We start from the raw sequence: 17,427 nt of genomic DNA on the forward strand, positions 1-17,427 counted from the left end.
TTGCAAATTATGGTGGAAAATAAGTATTTGGTCAATAACAAAAGTTCATCTCAATACTTTGTTATCTACCCTGTGTTGGCAATGACAGAGGTCAAACATTTTCTGTAAGTCTTCACAAGCTTTTCACACACTGTTGCTGGTATTTTGGACCATTCCTCCATGCAGATCTCCTCTAGAGCAGTGATGTTTTGGGGCTGTCGCTGGGCAACACGGACTTTCAACTCCCTCCACAGATTTTCTATGGGGTTGAGATCTGGAGACTGGCTAGGCCACTCCAGGACCTTGAAATGCTTCTTACGAAGCCACTCCTTTGTTGCCCGGGCGGTGTGTTTGGGATCCTTGTCATGCTGAAAGACCCAGCCACGTTTCATCTTCAATGCCCTTGCTGATGGAAGGAGGTTTTCACTCAAAATCTCACGATACATGGCCCCATTCATTCTTTCCTTTACACAGATCAGTCGTCCTGGTCCCCTTGCAGAAAAACAGCCCCAAAGCACGATGTTTCCACCCCCATGCTTCACAGTAGGTATGGTGTTCTTTGGATGCAACTCGGCATTCTTTCTCCTCCAAACACGACAAGTTGAGTTTTTACCAAAAAGTTATATTTTGGTTTCATCTGACCATATGACATTCTCCCAATCCTCTTCTGGATCATCCAAATGCTCTCTAGCAAACTTCAGACGGGCCTGGACATGTACTGGCTTAAGCAGGGGGACACGTCTGGCACTGCAGGATTTGAGTCCCTGGCGGCGTAGTGTGTTACTGGTGGTAGCCTTTGTTACTTTGGTCCCAGCTCTCTGCAGGTCATTCACTAGGTCCCCCCGTGTGGTTCTGGGATTTTTGTTCACCGTTCTTGTGATCATTTTGGCCCCACGGGGTGAGATCTTGCGTGGAGCCCCAGATCAAGGGAGATTATCAGTGGTCTTGTATGTCTTCCATTTTCTAATAATTGCTCCCACAGTTGATTTCTTCACACCAAGCTGCTTACCTATTGCAGATTCAGTCTTCCCAGCCTGGTGCAGGTCTACAATTTTGTTTCTGGTGTCCTTTGACAGCTCTTTGGTCTTGGCCATAGTGGAGTTTGGAGTGTGACTGTTTGAGGTTGTGGACAGGTGTCTTTTATACTGATAACAAGTTCAAACAGGTGCCATTAATACAGGTAACGAGTGGAGGACAGAGGAGCCTCTTAAAGAAGAAGTTACAGGTCTGTGAGAGCCAGAAATCTTGCTTGTTTGTAGGTGACCAAATACTTATTTTACCGAGGAATTTACCAATTAATTCATTAAAAATCCTACAATGTGATTTCCGGGATTCTTTCCCCCCATTCTCCCTTAGTTGAAGTGTACCTATGATGAAAATTACAGGCGTCTCTCATCTTTTTAAGTGGGAGAACTTGCACAATTGGTGGCTGACTAAATACTTTTTTACCCCACTGTAACACTCTGCAAATAAAATATTTGATGTCAACAACAAAAAACAACAACCAGGTCTCATTAACGATCAAAGAATAATTAAAAATCATTTTGATAACCTGGATCACAAAAAACAGTCTGAGTACCTGGACAATAAAGACATTCAGAAAACTATTCTGCTTTTAAACATGTTGATCGGCTAAATGTTTCTTGGTTTTGTTGGTTTTCAGGACTTCTTGTTGTTTTCCATTATTTTAAAAACATCTTTAAAAGTTTCCAGGAACTCTGGCAACATGACGCATTATTGACAACGAAATCAGACAGAACTGAAGTCAAAAGTTTGACACTGGAATGAAACGATAGTCTCGTCATTTGTTAACGCAAACAGGCGTGAATAAGAAAGCACTTTATTGAAGCAAAAACATTTTAACAGAGAAAAACAGTCGGCGGACAGAAAGAAACAAACCTTTAAAAAAAACAAAAAAAACTAAAATCTCTGAAGTTTGAAGGCTGTTAAATTCATATATATATATTTTCTCCCCTGATATTCTTTTTTTTTTTTTTATAATCTCTACAGTCCAGTTTCTAATATTGCATCATCTCCGAGACTCAAGGCCACGTTTCTCTTTTCCCTTCGAGAAATCAGGTGATTATCAGACAGCTGATTGATTATCAGTCAGCTGATCGAAGCTTGCAACACTTTACAAAAGAAACAGAACTTAAACCTGCAGGCGGGAAACTCCACAGGATTCGCGTTCAAATGTAAACACAAACAAGATGCACAGGAAATTAATTCACAGAAACCCCAAACAAAGATGGCCCCCACTGAAGCTCCACCCCCTCACTCACTTGACAGCCTTTAGGTTCAGAGTCATTACCTGAAACAATTATTTAATCTTACTGTGGCATTGTTTTTGTCATCATTTTACAGTTCTTTTTAAAGCAATATTTTGTTGCGTCAGCTGTTAAACTGTATCGATTAGTTGAGCAGTAATAATTGATTCTTTAAATAAAAAATACCAAACGTGCTTTGATTTGGGCGCTAAACTGTGAGAACCTGCTGATGAAGCATTATATATATTCTACAATTTTTTAATGTTTTAAGGTCAAAACATTAAACTAATCAATCATATAACAGCCTGCCGATGAATTGATAATCAAAATAAAGGATTAATTGGTTTTGCTTGATCAAGCAGTTTGATCAGCTGAATGACGCCTGTTAAAAGTTTTAGTGTCGACTGCTTTATCAACATCATCGCCTTTGATATTAAAAGGACAGCTCTGCTGTTTTTAAAGTCGTCAGCCAGCTGACTCAGCACTTCTGAGCTGACATGACAAGCAGGTTAATCAATAAGTTGATTGTGTCAGGTCAGAGGTGAGTTTCTTGAGGCTTCTGTTTTTGACTGTTGGTCAGAAAAATATTTAATCCTTTTTAAACCCCAAACAACCAATGGATCATTAAAGAAAACGACTGGCAAATGTATTGATTAATGTTGGTCCTGCGATCGATAAATTCAACAGCTCCTGAGGTTTTTCTGATAAAACAACTAATATGATATTTTAAAAGGAGATTTGCGATTAATCAAATTACCGATACATTGTATGGAGGGTGTTTGGGGCCCCCAGGAGCTTGATAGACCAAAGTTCCTGCAGTGGAAGTTTTAGATTACGTGGTCCAATCAATCAATCAATCAATCAATGACTGAACAGATACGGTGACAGGAGGAACCTGTTTGAAACATGTTCCTTAATGATCTAGTTGATTATTTAATTTCACGTTCTGATGTTAATGGTTGTTGTCGCAACGATATCAACTGATATTGTCTGTAAACCTGCAGGACATCAGGACTTGTCGGTCAGCTGATCTCAAATCAGTTTTTAAAAAAGTTTTCATCTTCGACTCTGACAGTCATAGGAGATGAAGAAGAGTCCTGGCCGGGACTCCTCCTCCTCCTCCTCCTCCTCCCTCTGACCTGACACCTGCCGAGGGAACGAGTCAAAACTGATCAGAGATTAACGACCGATTAATCGGTGGCTGCAAAGTTTGTCTGGAAATTGAAGACCTGGAGGCTGTGAGGCGATGGACTGAGCAGCAGGGGGCGCCACTCTGCAGGAAAGTCCAGATTTTCCTAAAAAACAAATTGAGCTGCTGAAAATCCTGCTCAGATAGTTGAATAATTTCAGTCATTTTTTTCCTTTAAAATCTGGAGGCTCTTCACCTGATGATATATCTATATATTCTATCTATTTTCTGGCTTTAATAAAGTGAATTCAGTGTTTTTTACAGGAAAATCTGACCTGCTGCTGCATCATGGGAGCAGCTGATGTTTGCACCAGTGGGCTGCAGCAGCTGTTTGGAAGCTCAAACCGAGCCTTAAAACGTCAGTCAGGACCGATTCACAACTGAACTGAAGCAAGTAGACTGAAATGTTCACAGCGGCGATGACATCATGCGACGGCTGCTGATAAACAGCACTAAAATAAAAAAGGCCGCACACTTCCTGTCTGGTCGAGCTGATTCAAGACACACGGTGTGTCGTCCGTCAGCAGGTCTGAACAAGATTACAGATTGCAGCTCTTGGGGCTGAAATGTGACGCTGCAGTTTACAATCTTTCTGAATGATGCTGCCGTAGATGTTGCTTAGTAACAGATGCACACATCACAAACTCTCTGACGTTTGACTGGCTGGTTGTTACCGTAAGGAATTCACACACAAACTTTACAAACAGCGGCTGAAGCCCGACCCCGTTTCTCACACACACACACGCACACACACACGCACACGCACACGCACACACACACGTCATGGGTACGGTTCCTCCTGTAGATGGGCACATTGATGCTGTGGAATGCCTGCACCCAGCGGTTGTCGTGGAGACCCACGTTGCACCCGGGTGCGTCCTTGTGGGCGCCATGGCAGCACATCCAGTAGCCGGGGCCATACGGCAGCGCCTGGCAGTACGGCTTGTGGTGCCAGCGGCACAGCGACACGTCGCCGCGGCCGTACCGCTTCTTGCACTGCTTGCAAGGGTCGTCGCGGTAACGAGGGTCGGACACCCAGAGCGAGTCAGCGGGCCGCACGCCGTAGTGTTCAATGACAAACTTGAAGTAGTTGCAGGTGCACTTGAGCGCGGCGAGGCTCTGTGTGGGCAGCAGCAGGAAGATCTTCACCAGCAGCTCGTCCGGCAGCCCAGCCAGGTACGGCTGTGGCTCCAGCAGCTGCTGCAGTCGCATGCGCATCTCTAGGAAGTCCTGCGACGCTGATGTACGCCGGCTCAGAAGCACTGCAGTAGGGCACGGTGTCACACCCACAACCTCATCCTGGACTCTGGCGGCCTTCCTTCTCTTCTTCTCTAATTGGCTGCCTGAGTCGCTAACGAGAGGGGGGCGGGGCTGAGAGGAGGCAGGCTCCAGGTCACAAGTTGTTCTGTGGCAAGGAAGGCAGAGCTCTGAGTCTGTGAGGGGGAGTGTCTCAGCAGGAGACGGAGACAAAAACAACAAGCCAGGGAGAGGCTCCGCCTCCTCAGACTGAGGGGGCAGGTTTACGATCTGTGCCTCTATGACAGTACTGTCTCTCTCCAGACCACTGGCACAGACCGCCTCTTGAGACTCGGCCACCAACTTGCCTGATTGGGGCGTGGTCAGAGCTGAGGCAGGTGTGTCCATCCTGGCGGTTTCTGGATAGCTGATTGGTTCCCTGCTCTGACACTGAGCTCCAGACAGTGATGAAGATGAAGGTGCCATTGGCGATGATGGTGATGCAGGCTGGCAGGGGTCGGAGCTCTGTTCCCCAGCGGTGAGCAGCACTCGTCCCACCATCCTCCTCAGGCTGTTGCTCCTCGACAGATCTCCCTCCGTCCTCCTCCTCAGACACTCGGACTCCAGCTTGGCCACCATGTCTGACACCTTGATGCTTTCTGGCTCCTCCCCGCTGACCTCCGAGCCCTCCTTGACCTCAGGAGGTGGAGCTCTTGACAGCGTGATGGTGGTGGAGCTCCTCTGGAGTGAGACCACAGGTTTGGTGTCTGGTTGCTGCTCGCTCACCCGCTGCTCCAGGAACGCCACCATCTCCACCACCGACACCTTCTGCTCCTCCTCCGCAGTTACTTCCTCCCCTTCACACGGGCCAACGCCCGACCGCTGAGGCGAGTCTGAATGCGGTGGCGTCAGTTTAAGGCTTTGTTGCTGTCCATCGAGAACACGGGTTCTCTGGACCGGCTGGAGGATCTGGTTCTGGCTGTTTCCAGACCTTCGGCGCCGTTTGGCGCTGCAGTTTTCCTCCCAGCTGCCCTTCGCCTTCCCAGCCCGCGACAGCACCATTGTGGAAGTGTGGTTTGTGCACACTGCCGCTCTGTCACAACTGCCGGGGCTGCTGGTTGAGGTGCGTTCGCCGCCTCCAGGTCCATCTTTCCGCCCTACCTCTGAAGCAAAGATGGCGATCTTCTCACGGACGTGTCCGGTCTTGATGACGGTCCAGATGTCCAGGGGACTGTCAGTGTCCTCTGTGTTGGTCTGGTTCAGTTCGGGCGTGTTGTTCTCCCAGCCTGGAGGAGGGAGGAGCTTCACGGCGGTGCTGGACGGCAACTTCAGCCGGAGCGACGTTACGCTGTTGCTGCTGTATGTCGCGTTGGTGCAGCGGAGCGTGTTGGTGGAGATGACGCTGAATGGGAGGCGGCTGCTGATGTTGCCATGGTTACTGCTGCAAGTCCGCAGCAGCCCCCCCTGCTGGCTCACAAAGAGACTGCTCCGCTGGGATGACATCTGCACACCAGCAGCATCCAAACGCAACTCCGAGCGCATAACCTTCGGATACGACTTCAGATGCATGATGGTCCTGAGAGGGAGGGGAAGGGGGAGGGGAGGGGGGAGACATAGTTAGAATAAACTTGGCAGAATAAAGGTGTGCCTGTTGGATGGTCTGTGAGGCTCTGAGTAATATTTTTGATTCTGGAGTCACTTTCTCACTTCAGAAACTTAGAAAAGACGCTTCCTTCCTCACCTCGGTTCTTTGTTTACCCCTTCCTCACCTGCTTTCCTTGGTTTGTTTTTTGGCCACATGCGCAGACGTTTCAAGAAACACATGTCTAATATTCTAACCACAGGATGACGTAACGGTGAAGCGCGCTCAGTCGTTAACAGCAGCATTACCTCAGCGGCCTGCTGGATTCAACCCCACAAACACACCCTGATGAGGAGAAGAACCTCTGAGGAGAAAAAAGTCCTCACGTGTTTCACTGCATTCAGTCTGCTGCTCGTTCAGGGTATTTCACATTGAAAGGTCTTAGGTTCTTCTTCATCCATCACACAATCCAATCAGAGAGGACTTGGTGAAGCTTATGTGAAACGTAGAAGTTTGCTTTTTTTTTTTTTAATGAAAAAAATGAAATGGGCATATTACAACAGGTAATAGTGGTTGAAAGGTACAAATGATTGTTGGTCTGTAATAAACTTGAACGTATACAATTTTTTTGTCCGACCAAAAGAGCCGTTCTCGGTTCGGCTCAAACTGAATCACGGTTTTCTGTATTTGCGGCGTGAAAACACTGTTTTGATGGTTCAGAACTTTCTGACCAATAACAAGAAATTAAGGTAAGAAAAAGAACCAGAAGAGAAATAAAAATGAGCTGCGGTAGCATATGAGGAGAGGAGAGGACAAAGGATTTACCTGTAATTTGGTTCACTCTAAAAAAAAAATAAAAAAAATCAAATGTCGACTTATTAAAGTTTGAATCACTCGTAAAAAGAGTATGGAAACACAACGATACCGGGTTTTGAATTTAGTCGTTTTTTCAAACAACAGTATGTTATATAACACGAGTCGTGTTCTGCTCGAATGTTTCTAGTTTGCAGCATGACATCAGTGATGATGTAACGCAATGAAATAAGTGTGTTTGTATGAAAAGGGAATCATTAAAGTTACACAATCCTACACCGATTGGTTTTCCCTCATGAACCTCCGAGTCTGAACTTTACGGTTAAAATTACTGGAGACGTGAAGCCTTTTTGTCGCTGTGTGTTGGACAGATGTTTCTCAGCCTTCTCAGTGCCACCTCAAGTTCATATCTACGTACAGCTGTCAAACACGGAGAAGGGGGGAAAAAAGAAAAAAAAGAGACGTTCTAATGTGCTCTGAGAAAACTGAATTTATGATTTCCAAAGTGAAGCAGCGACGTCCAGAAACATTCTGTCAGCTGCAGAAACTTTCAGGGTAACTTTTAAAACACAGAGGACGCTGTGAAGTAGCTGCAGGCGAGTTGTCGTCACTGCGACTGGGAACAATTAGGATTACACAACCTGAAGTCAGAGCCAGAACCACCGTTATATAAACCGCAGAGGTCAGAGGTCACACATACGACAGCGTTAAAGGACAGCGCTGTTTTCTCCTGGATGTTTTCATATTGTACAGTTTGTTTTTATGTCTAAAAACTACAACTCCCATGACCCTCAGCTGCTGCTGCTGCTGGAGGGAGGAGGACAGTCGGAGGTTCCTGATCTCAAACTGATGCAGAGTCAGAATGTGAAGCTGTGTGATTACATGTTTGTCATTGAAGTGCACCCTGGGATTTGTATTCGTCTAATCCTCAGGTATTTTCTAACACGCTTCACACAGTGAGCATGTTTACCTCCAGACTGCGTGCTGATTGGTTGGTGATGGTGCGGGGGGACGGGGTCCTGGTTTGAGTGACAGCTCCTCTGATCCTCCCGCTTCACATTTCTCCAACGCTCACTGCGGCTCCTCCCAGACATGAAACTGAAGCTGACGCCGCCTCTCGTCCGACTTCTCCACAATCAGGACATAAACACGTGCAACCACACACACGCACCCTGCAGGAACATACACACACACAAAATTAACATGTTTACACACACTCTTAGAAAAACAACAGTCCAGGTTTCCAGGTGTTTTTCAGGACATTTTCCATGACTTAAGGCTGATGTGTCTCTGTGGAGGTTTCCTTAGAAATAAAAGAAGGTGCAATAAAATGTCATGAAGCATCATAAGAAGACAATCACACAAAATGACCTGCTCACGAGTCAAACAGTACATTTCACCATTTTCTCTGAAGAAATCTACAAGATTCCTGCACTTTTTCAATAAGTCAACTTATTCTAGGACATTTCTGTCAACACTTTGGCCCAATTCTAAAAAGTCCTGAATGACCAATCCAGGGCTACAATCACACAAACCACCAACCATTAAAACCACTCACAGCGCTTTACAACCGGGAAGGGAACTTCTCATCCATAAACCAGCAACATGTCGTAACCTGGACGTGTTTCAACACGCAGCTTTATAACAACTGCTGTCCTGTCACAGACAAGTATTTCCATACGTTCGCTATCTAGATGACAAAACTCCATTCAAATATTTGCTAATTTAAGATCAGTTCGCATGCAAACAAACACTAAAGTTCAAACTGATATATTTTTGAGGTAATATGAACCCAAACCAAACTCCATTCAAATATTGGTACATTTTATACAAATATTCTGTATAAATCAGTGGGTGAAATGTACATCGAACAACACAACATACCAAACAGTTCTTATCGTAGTAAGTATTTTTCAACAAGTCAAGGGCCTGATATCATTAAAAAATATGTTGTACACAAGTATCTATTCACATGCCAGCAGGGGTGTGAAATGTCCCTATTTTAAAAAATTGAACACAAGACTTTGGAAAAGGCGTCATCTGATATTTGAGGCCTTCTGATATTGAGGCAAATTCAGTACAATGCGAGTGCGTTGCGCAGCAAGCGGTCCATGAAGCTGCTTCTATTAAGAGACACTCAGCTGCTGTCAGACTGAGCTCTGCTTCCACCGAGTGTCCACGAGCCAATCAGCTGCCCGTTCTGTCCACTCTGTCTATATAAGGCAGAGGACCTCTCAGTGTGTGTTTGTACCAGCAGAATTAAAAGATATAAGAGTAAAACGTCAATGAGGAGAACTGGGTTGAAATCAGCACTGAGGGTCTGTCTTCTCCGGACAAAAACACTATCCTGGCGTATCGTGGGAGACGCAGGATGTCTGCACCTCTGCTGCTCACATTTCTGTGCTTACTGTCGCAACACTGCTTCCCAGCAGAGAGGCGGAAGCTCTGCAGGACCCAACTGTGTGAGACATGAAACTGGACAGAACATAGGCACATTTTAGGTCCCCTGTAAAACAGTCTTGTTTCGGCCTGTTCAGCCAGACAACCACACCCTCCACTACCTCAACTATGAGGCACGCTGGGAAAACAGCAACCTCATTCCAAGATTTTTTTTTTTTTTTAAAGTGATCGCTAGATACAGAGGAAATCTGTATTTGTGTACTTCAATGAGTACACTTACATGTTAGTACAGTTACTTGTGTAATCTGTACATTTTGACAATGTATTGTTGTCTCGAGCTGCACACTGCCATTCTGCACTTGGCAGAAATTACAGACAATTTGAATGCATCATCTGCCGGCTTCGATTGGTTATTTTACTGAAGCACACACACAGATTTAAAAATAATACAGATGGCTACTATCCAACAGTATGGTGGGCTTTATGCTGACAGATTCAGGCCCATAGTTTTTCCTGACAGACAGCTGCTGAGTCTGCAGTCTGAAGCGAACAGCTCGCAGCTATGCGAGGCTCCAAACAGCTGGTCTAAACTTGAACGCCGTCCGAGGCCTCTGCATCACCTCCACCCTGCTAACTTGAGCCTAACCAATACAAATCACTAGATTTGAACATGTTCTATTTGTGTTTATTTGACCTGCTAGTTATAATGATCCAAATTCAGACTTTTTTTTCCTCCTCTTTAGTCATACATTTGAAGGATTGTTGCAAAAAAAAAAAAAAGTGTGTTTATATACACTGTATGTACAGTCTATATATATATAATATATATATAATGACTATCGAATACCTTGATGTAGGTATCGCCCCCAAACTTCACTATCAGTTGGGCTTTCGTGCAAATGGCTAACACTTAACAGGGAGCGGTCTCCGGGCAACCCCACGGTCTATTTACACTTAACGAGCGACAACAAAAGTCAACAACAAAACACAACGACAAACAAACTAACTTCGCTAGCAGTAATGCTAACTAGCATGCTACTAGCTGCAACCGTTAGAAGCCATTGAACACCTGGCTAACTGACTAGCCTCCACGGCTAACTGCCAAAGAGCAGAGCACAGAGGGAAAATGTGGTTTCAGAAAAAGTGAAAACTACTTTAAAAACAAAAGTTTATGCGTTTCCACAGAAAGACAAAGGTTCTGCGGCGAAAGCTCCGGACTGACGGAACCGTGAGGCCGAGCGAAGAGGCCGAGGGTCGAACTAACCTGAAGCAGGAAATATCACCGTCCGCGTCCGCTTGAGGGGAATAAAGTTCTGGCAGCAATAGCCGCGGGTGGACTCCCCTTTCCCGGTTTTCCTCGCGGGTCTGCAGCCCCGCGGCTTCCAGGTCCCTCCGTTGGCTGTTCGGTAAATTCACTTTCAACCCGTTTAATGTCGGTGTGAACGGAGCACCGCCGTCCGCTCCTCCGAGCGAACAACTACTGACGTCAACCTGCGGCTGTGCGTCGTGACGTAGCAAGGTGGAGGAGGACAGATCGTCAATTATCAACAGCACTTATATTGACATCAAGAGAAGAAGACTCGGACTCGTTTTTTGGGACCAAAACCAAAGATCCAATTTGTATCCACGATTGAAATCAAATTGAAAAATTAGATTGAAGTAATTTACTTTTATAGTAGGAGTTAAAACTGCCAGAATTAACATGTATTTTCAAAAATGTCCTAAATATCTTGCGTTTAATCCTTCCTCAAATTTTACATCATTGTGTTGTTGGTATTGTACATGTACCATAAACAAAGTTTGTTATGCCAAATAAATGTTTGTTAAACAGCACGTGCCTTCAAATATAAAAAATAGAAATGTAATGAAAACGTTGGGTATATGAAAAACTAAATTTTTGAAAAGACTCTTTATTTTATTACTTTTATTTCAAGCTCATTAAAATTAATCTTCCTTTTTTGTCTTTTTTTTTGTCCCCAAAAAATATATTAAATCTGAAGTTACCCCCGATTTATGATCTTTTTTGATACATTTTAATTTACAGATTAATTCAGAATACAAATTAAATTGTAAATTCACTCTTGTGAGTTTATTTTGTTTCTTCCACCTCCTCTTCTCCCTGAGAAAAGATAAACCCGAGGAAGAGGAATCAGGAGGTGTTTGAATGTTGCCATCTCATGGCTGTGAACAGTAACACATTTAATCATATAATATGATCCCGTTTAGAATGATTTAATTATTGTTTGAAAAAAAAATAATGTTCTGAAGGAGTGTGAAAAGTTGTTGTTTATTAGGCATAAGAATGATGACATCTGATGTTATCAGCAGCAGACAGAGGTCAGTAGTCCACAGGTAGATCTCAGGGTTTGGCCCTGTCCTACTGTAGATATACAAACAGACACAACTTCTGGTAAAGATTAACCCTTTATTTATATGAATCACTTGAGTACAGGTATGTGGAAGAAAACTGATACATGAAGATGTCCTGTAGATCTATTGGTGATCATCCGCGATCGTATACTGATGATTTTCACTGGATCAGTGATAGAGCTCCTATAGATCTACGAGGAGAATCTACTACCGATCCACTAACAATGCTCTCTAAATCTATTTTAAACGTGATGATGATGATTTGGTAGCGATAGAGAGGATCTAATGTGGATCAACTGAGAATCTACTGTTAAACCACTGAGGATGCCCACTAGATCATTGATAAATCCCGTAAAGATTGACAATATAGCCCCAGTAGGTTCCCTGTGGTGGATTCACACAGGAACCTTAGTAGATCCAAACAGGTCTATGATAGATTTTCACTAAATCTTTGATTGATTCCCAGTAGATTCCCAGTGGGTCCCAGGTAGATCTCAGGTGGATCCCCAACAAATCTCCTGTAGTCCTCCAGCAGATGTCGAGTTCGGACAGAGAACCATCTCAGGGCAATTTCTCCATGTGGACCCGGGACAGAGTGAGGTCATAGTGGATCATAAGTTTGTTGATGGATTGCAGGTTGGTGATCCGGTGTTTGAACTCCAGCAGGTGAGAGTTGTTGACTGCCACCTTAAACTCTCTGTTGGTGCACATAATCTTCATCTGCAACAGCAAAACCACATATTTTCACAGACTGCTCCTTTAACTCCACGTCATGCTGCATTAAAGGGCTGTATTTACACATATTTTTCTAACTACAAACTGAGTCTCTGACCTCGAACTGCTGACCCTGGTGAAAGGGGAAGGTACTCAGCTCTCGCTCCTCTTTGCCCCACTTATCGCCAATGCGGCTGTTCCTGACGATCACCTTCCGGCCGCCCTCGTTGAAGCGAGGGTTGAAGTGGAAGGCCAGGTCGTGGGAGGTGCCCATATCCACCGTGATCCTGATGAACAACAGAAACCACTGATCAGTCCCAGATCCATTACAGGCTTCTTTTTATTTTTAAAGCAAACAAGGTGTGATCAATAAGTTCAGAGACTGTTCCTGTTGTACAAAATCTGAGCGAAGCAACAGGAATGTGCACAGAGCTGGAAGAAGGCATAACCTTCATGAGTAAATATTCCAAGTTAAATCTCTGAATCAACATCAGCAACTGAGTTTGTTTGTTTTTTTTTTTTACCACTGGTACGTGAACATTTGTGAGTTCACCATGGACCTGAAACTTGAGCAGAGAACACACATCAAATTTTGTGTTAAACTCTGAAAATTGTCAGTGTGTGACCCTTGAAATGCCGCAGAAAGACAACAGCAATGAAAGCAATAAGCCGGGCGATGGGTTTTGAGTGGCATTCAAATGTTGCAGAACGTTACTGTCCAGGACCGAAGAAGGCGCTTTCCACACCGAGTTCTACTGTGACGTTCTGACATGGAGGAAAAACATTCAATCCAAACAACTAAACTGTGGCGCGATGGCGGTTGGGTTCAACAGGAACAGTATCTGAACTTCCTGATCGTGCCTCATACAAACATGTTGTTCACAATTCATGGCTGCTGAATAAAGTGTAAAAATTGACCTGTTGTTGTGTGCGAAACTGTATCTCGTTATTTTAAAGTCATTAATCTGATTTTTCATTCAAAGAGTTTTTCATTTGATCCGTTTATTTCCTAAACATGTCAGTGGCAACTCAACTCATCTAGTGTGATGTCACTAAAGTGTTCATACTGACTTTTGAGCATTGGGTTTGATGGTTCCAACGATGGTGATGAGCAGTTTGTCATGAACTCCACTGGGCAGATTGTGGTTGTAGGGAACCGCCTGTAAACAAGAAAACAAGCACACAGCTGTTTACCACATCTGCCCCTCTGTCTCTCTGTCTCTCTGTCTCTCTGTCTGTGTCTGTTTGTCTCACTAAGGATGCAGATCCAGGTCCATGTTGAGGTCCAGGTCCAGGTGAAGGACTGGGCCATCCTCCAGGTGCGGAAGGTTGGGAGGGGTTTCCTCCAGACCATGTGCCTCCTCCGGACGTATTTCCAGGCCAGGTGGGGTTGGGCCCAGGTTGACCTGCGGGCCCGGTGGGGTTGGGCCCAGGTTGACCTGCGGGCCAGGTGGGGTTGGGCCCAGGTTGACCTGCGGGCCAAGTGGGGTTGGGCCCAGGTTGACCTGCGGGCCAAGTGGGGTTGGACCCAGGTTGACCTGCGGGCCAGGTGGGGTTGGACCCAGGTTGACCTGCGGGCCAGGTAGGGTTGGACCCAGGTTGGCCTCCGGGCCAGGTGGGGTTGGACCCAGGTTGGCCTCCGGGCCAGGCGGGGTTGGACCCAGGTTGACCTGAAGGTTTTATTCCATTCAAATCACATTTAATTGATCCCCATTTTATTCGATGTGCTTCATTCTGGATCTGTTTTATTAAAGTAGGATTTCAAAAGTCTGATTTTGGCGACCCCTGGTGGGCAAATTAATAGAATCATGACAGCACAGACAGAGGTCTGGATGCTCAGGATGGACATAAAAGTGTGATTTCTTTACAGTCATTTTCACATCCAGAAGTGAATTTGTGCCCCTCAGGTTCAGGTTTTGTTTTTGAGTGAGTCAACATATATGGAGCCACAATCAGCTTCAATTTTAATGCAGGTTTTAAGGTTTTTAAAATTTCAATAAAATCTTTCAATAGATCAAAAATCCCACACACACACATACATAGCATCAGTAAATAAAAAAAAAATAACTTAGAAGAAGGATCTTATGGTTGTACCTGGCCAGGTAGGATTTGTGGGCTGACCTCCTGACTGGTTGTTGGAACCTGGCCAATCACCCAGAGCGTCAGAGAGCTGCAGAGAGAGGCAGACAGCCAGAGACAGAGAGTCAGAAAGGCAGGCAGGCAGACAGACAGACGGACAGATGGGCGGACGGACAGACAGACAGAAAGACAGAGAGAAGTGAACAAACTCTAGACTCCAGAAGCCTCATTGGCTACAGTTCCTCTGACGTCCACCAGGTGCTGCTGTGAATGAAAACCTGAACAAAACTGAACCGGCTGACAGCTCTGTAATAAAAGCGGGACAGCTGAATTCACTGTTTGTAATAACAGCGGGAAATTCCAGTGTCTGTGGTTGGTTAATTCGGCCAGTGATACTGAGTGCCTGTAAACACACCGTGGTTCATTGTGTCGGTGTGTGTGCAGTTCAGGTGTGTGTTTGGGGGTGTGCAGACTGAGGGTGTGTTCAGTGACAGACTGCTCTGGAATGTGCTGTATGTATGAAGTGGCTGGTTTTTACAAAAGAACAAATAACACCCTGTTTACACACACACACACACACACACACACACACACACACACACAAAGGCAGTGTCATTGTGTCATTGTCACCACCTGAATCACAAACAGATATTCTGGATATCCCACTTTCTGTCAGACGGATTTCTTTCTTTTTGTTAAATTACAAAGTGCAGTTTGACATCAGACGATAACAACACAGCAAAAAAAACATGAAGTGTAAGAAGAAGTCCACTTACATCCATGCTGCTTCGCTGTGACCTGAAACACAGACAGGAAGGCACACTTTAAAGCAGCAGAAGAAGAAAAAGGGCGTGAAGGGGCGGGTCAAGACACGAGAAGGAAAAACTGATGACTGATCATCATTAAAGATGATAAATCTATCTTGAATTAAATGTTTATTTGTGAATAAAATAAACAAAACCATCTATCAGCTGAATTCCACCAACTACTGCTGCTCTGCTCAACACAAACCAGAGTGTTTTCTGGAAGTTAACCAGGTTGGTTTAGTTTCCAAACAGAAATGAAAATGTCTGAGTTATGTTGCTGTTGTGTGTCGTGTTGGAGAGTCGAGACAAACAACATGTGCAGTTGTTCAAGTCAGAAGACATGTTGACGTGATTTTTGCCCTCAATGTTCCCTGGATGTCTTTTTTTGTGGCTTTCTGTCCGCGCTGGGTGGAGTTAACTTTCTCACACTAAACACACAAATATGCTCAGCCTCCAGTCTCTGGTGAAAGAGGAAGTCTGTTCCTCTGTGAGCTCTCAGTGTGAATGAAATTTAAATGAGAGAATTCATAGTCAAACTGTGCTGAAAAACCAACATAGAAAAACCAAAAGAAGATTCTCGTCTGAGTTTCTTCTGCATCACAAACTGAATTACAACAGAAAACTGTTTCAGATTTTACATCAGCTTCCTGTTTCTTTTCCTGGTTTACATGTCAGTGTCTGACTCAGAGGAAAAGAAGCTCTTTAGTTTTCTGTTCAAATAAAGTCTGAGCAGCGCTGAGCGTCAAATCTGAGAAGAAGCAGAAGAAGAAGAACAGTGAAGAAACGTACCTGAGTTCACCTGAGAGTTGCACACAGGAACTGAGGCAGTATGCAAGTTCCTCAGCCTCACCCTGATCCCATATCCAGACCACACCCACACTCCCCCCCCCCCCCCCCCCCCCACACACACACTCTCTCTCTTTCACTGGGTGTGTTTTTCTTTGATGAGTTTTTGAGTTTAATTCTCTGGGATCTGAACTTGACTCTGTTATAATGCATTGCCGTGGAAACCAACGAGCAGAGATTTGAGACCCACATTCAACACTCAGAGTTAAAGAAAGAGGCTTTGAGTCAGTCATGTGTTTCCCAACAGTAACATTCACAGATATCAGATGTTGTTGTGCTCGTTGTGTCACATGTCTCGTGTCATGTTTCGTGTGGTCTCCGTTCTTTCTATCTTTTATTTATGTTTTATTTTAATGATTAATGTTAATTTCTGTCTTTAGTCTTTTCTTTTTCACTTTTTTTTCTACTTTTATTTGTTTACAGTCATTTTTATCTAAAAAAATAAAATGTTTTGGTTTGTAAAATACCCCCCCCAAAAAATTGTCTTGAAGTGTGAATGGGTTTGTTACAGATTTACGTGGCATTACGGTCAGATGCTTTGATGGAAAAAAAACCAACAAACAAACGCAGTAAATAGAAAATTGAATATTTTTGGTTCAGAGCCAAACACTGAGTCACACAAACCTGAGAGGGAATGCAGACTGGGTGTGGTCGAGTCACACAAATATTATGATGACGTGTCAGCATGTAAATATTAGGCACATTTTTATCAATACCATTAATAATTACAGTGTACTTACGGAGCACTGATACATAGATTGTTACTTTCATATTACCACCAAATGACATTAATACTTTAGCTTCTATTTAATAGTTTTACAAAAACAGAAGGTTTCTCTAGTTCCTGTCTCTGCCTGTAGAGTGCAGTGTTTCTGTAGTTCCTGTCTCTGGTTGTAGAGGACAGTGTTTTTATGTTTCCCTTTTGCTTTGCTTCTGTGTCTCTTAATTTTTAATCATGTCAGTATTTCCTTAAAATTTTTCAAGACACTTGATTTTGTTGTTGTTATTATGAACCCTATTTCATTTTATTGACCAAATAATCTCCCTGTTTGTTTTACGTAATTAATTTTTTTCTTTTTTTTTTTTTACTGCAGGAGTTGTTACGGCCGTGATGAAGCAGCAGGAGGCAGCAGAGCTTCATCACAA

At 44.2% G+C, this 17,427-nt stretch overlaps 2 protein-coding genes across 3 annotated transcripts; both read right to left on the reverse strand.

The window, feature by feature from the left end:
- Positions 1-1,803: 1,803 nt before the first annotated feature.
- fbxo34 (F-box protein 34) lies at positions 1,804-10,933 on the reverse strand. Of its 2 annotated transcripts, XM_069152779.1 has the most exons (4): positions 10,731-10,933; positions 8,037-8,238; positions 6,640-6,769; positions 1,804-6,247 (listed from the first exon to the last, which is right to left on the reverse strand). In XM_069152779.1, exon 4 carries the CDS (start codon positions 6,238-6,240, stop codon positions 4,120-4,122), a length of 2,121 nt encoding a protein of 706 aa, XP_069008880.1. In that variant the 5' UTR covers positions 6,241-6,247; positions 6,640-6,769; positions 8,037-8,238; positions 10,731-10,933; the 3' UTR covers positions 1,804-4,119. The 2 variants fall into 2 exon arrangements, with proteins under 2 accessions (XP_069008880.1, XP_069008881.1); XM_069152780.1 differs by lacking the exon at positions 6,640-6,769.
- Positions 10,934-11,877: 944 nt separating this feature from the next.
- Positions 11,878-16,279, reverse strand: lgals3b (lectin, galactoside binding soluble 3b). Its single transcript, XM_069152783.1, has 7 exons — positions 16,225-16,279; positions 15,406-15,427; positions 14,645-14,720; positions 13,805-14,220; positions 13,622-13,710; positions 12,669-12,837; positions 11,878-12,556 (listed from the first exon to the last, which is right to left on the reverse strand). Exons 2-7 carry the CDS (start codon positions 15,409-15,411, stop codon positions 12,398-12,400), a joined length of 915 nt encoding a protein of 304 aa, XP_069008884.1. The 5' UTR covers positions 15,412-15,427; positions 16,225-16,279; the 3' UTR covers positions 11,878-12,397.
- Positions 16,280-17,427: the final 1,148 nt, after the last annotated feature.

Source organism: Embiotoca jacksoni, unplaced genomic scaffold, assembly GCF_022577435.1.
Source record: "Embiotoca jacksoni isolate LCO1_2020_lvr unplaced genomic scaffold, fEmbJac1.0.p SCAF_18, whole genome shotgun sequence".
In the NCBI taxonomy this organism is placed as follows: Eukaryota; Metazoa; Chordata; class Actinopteri; family Embiotocidae; genus Embiotoca; species Embiotoca jacksoni.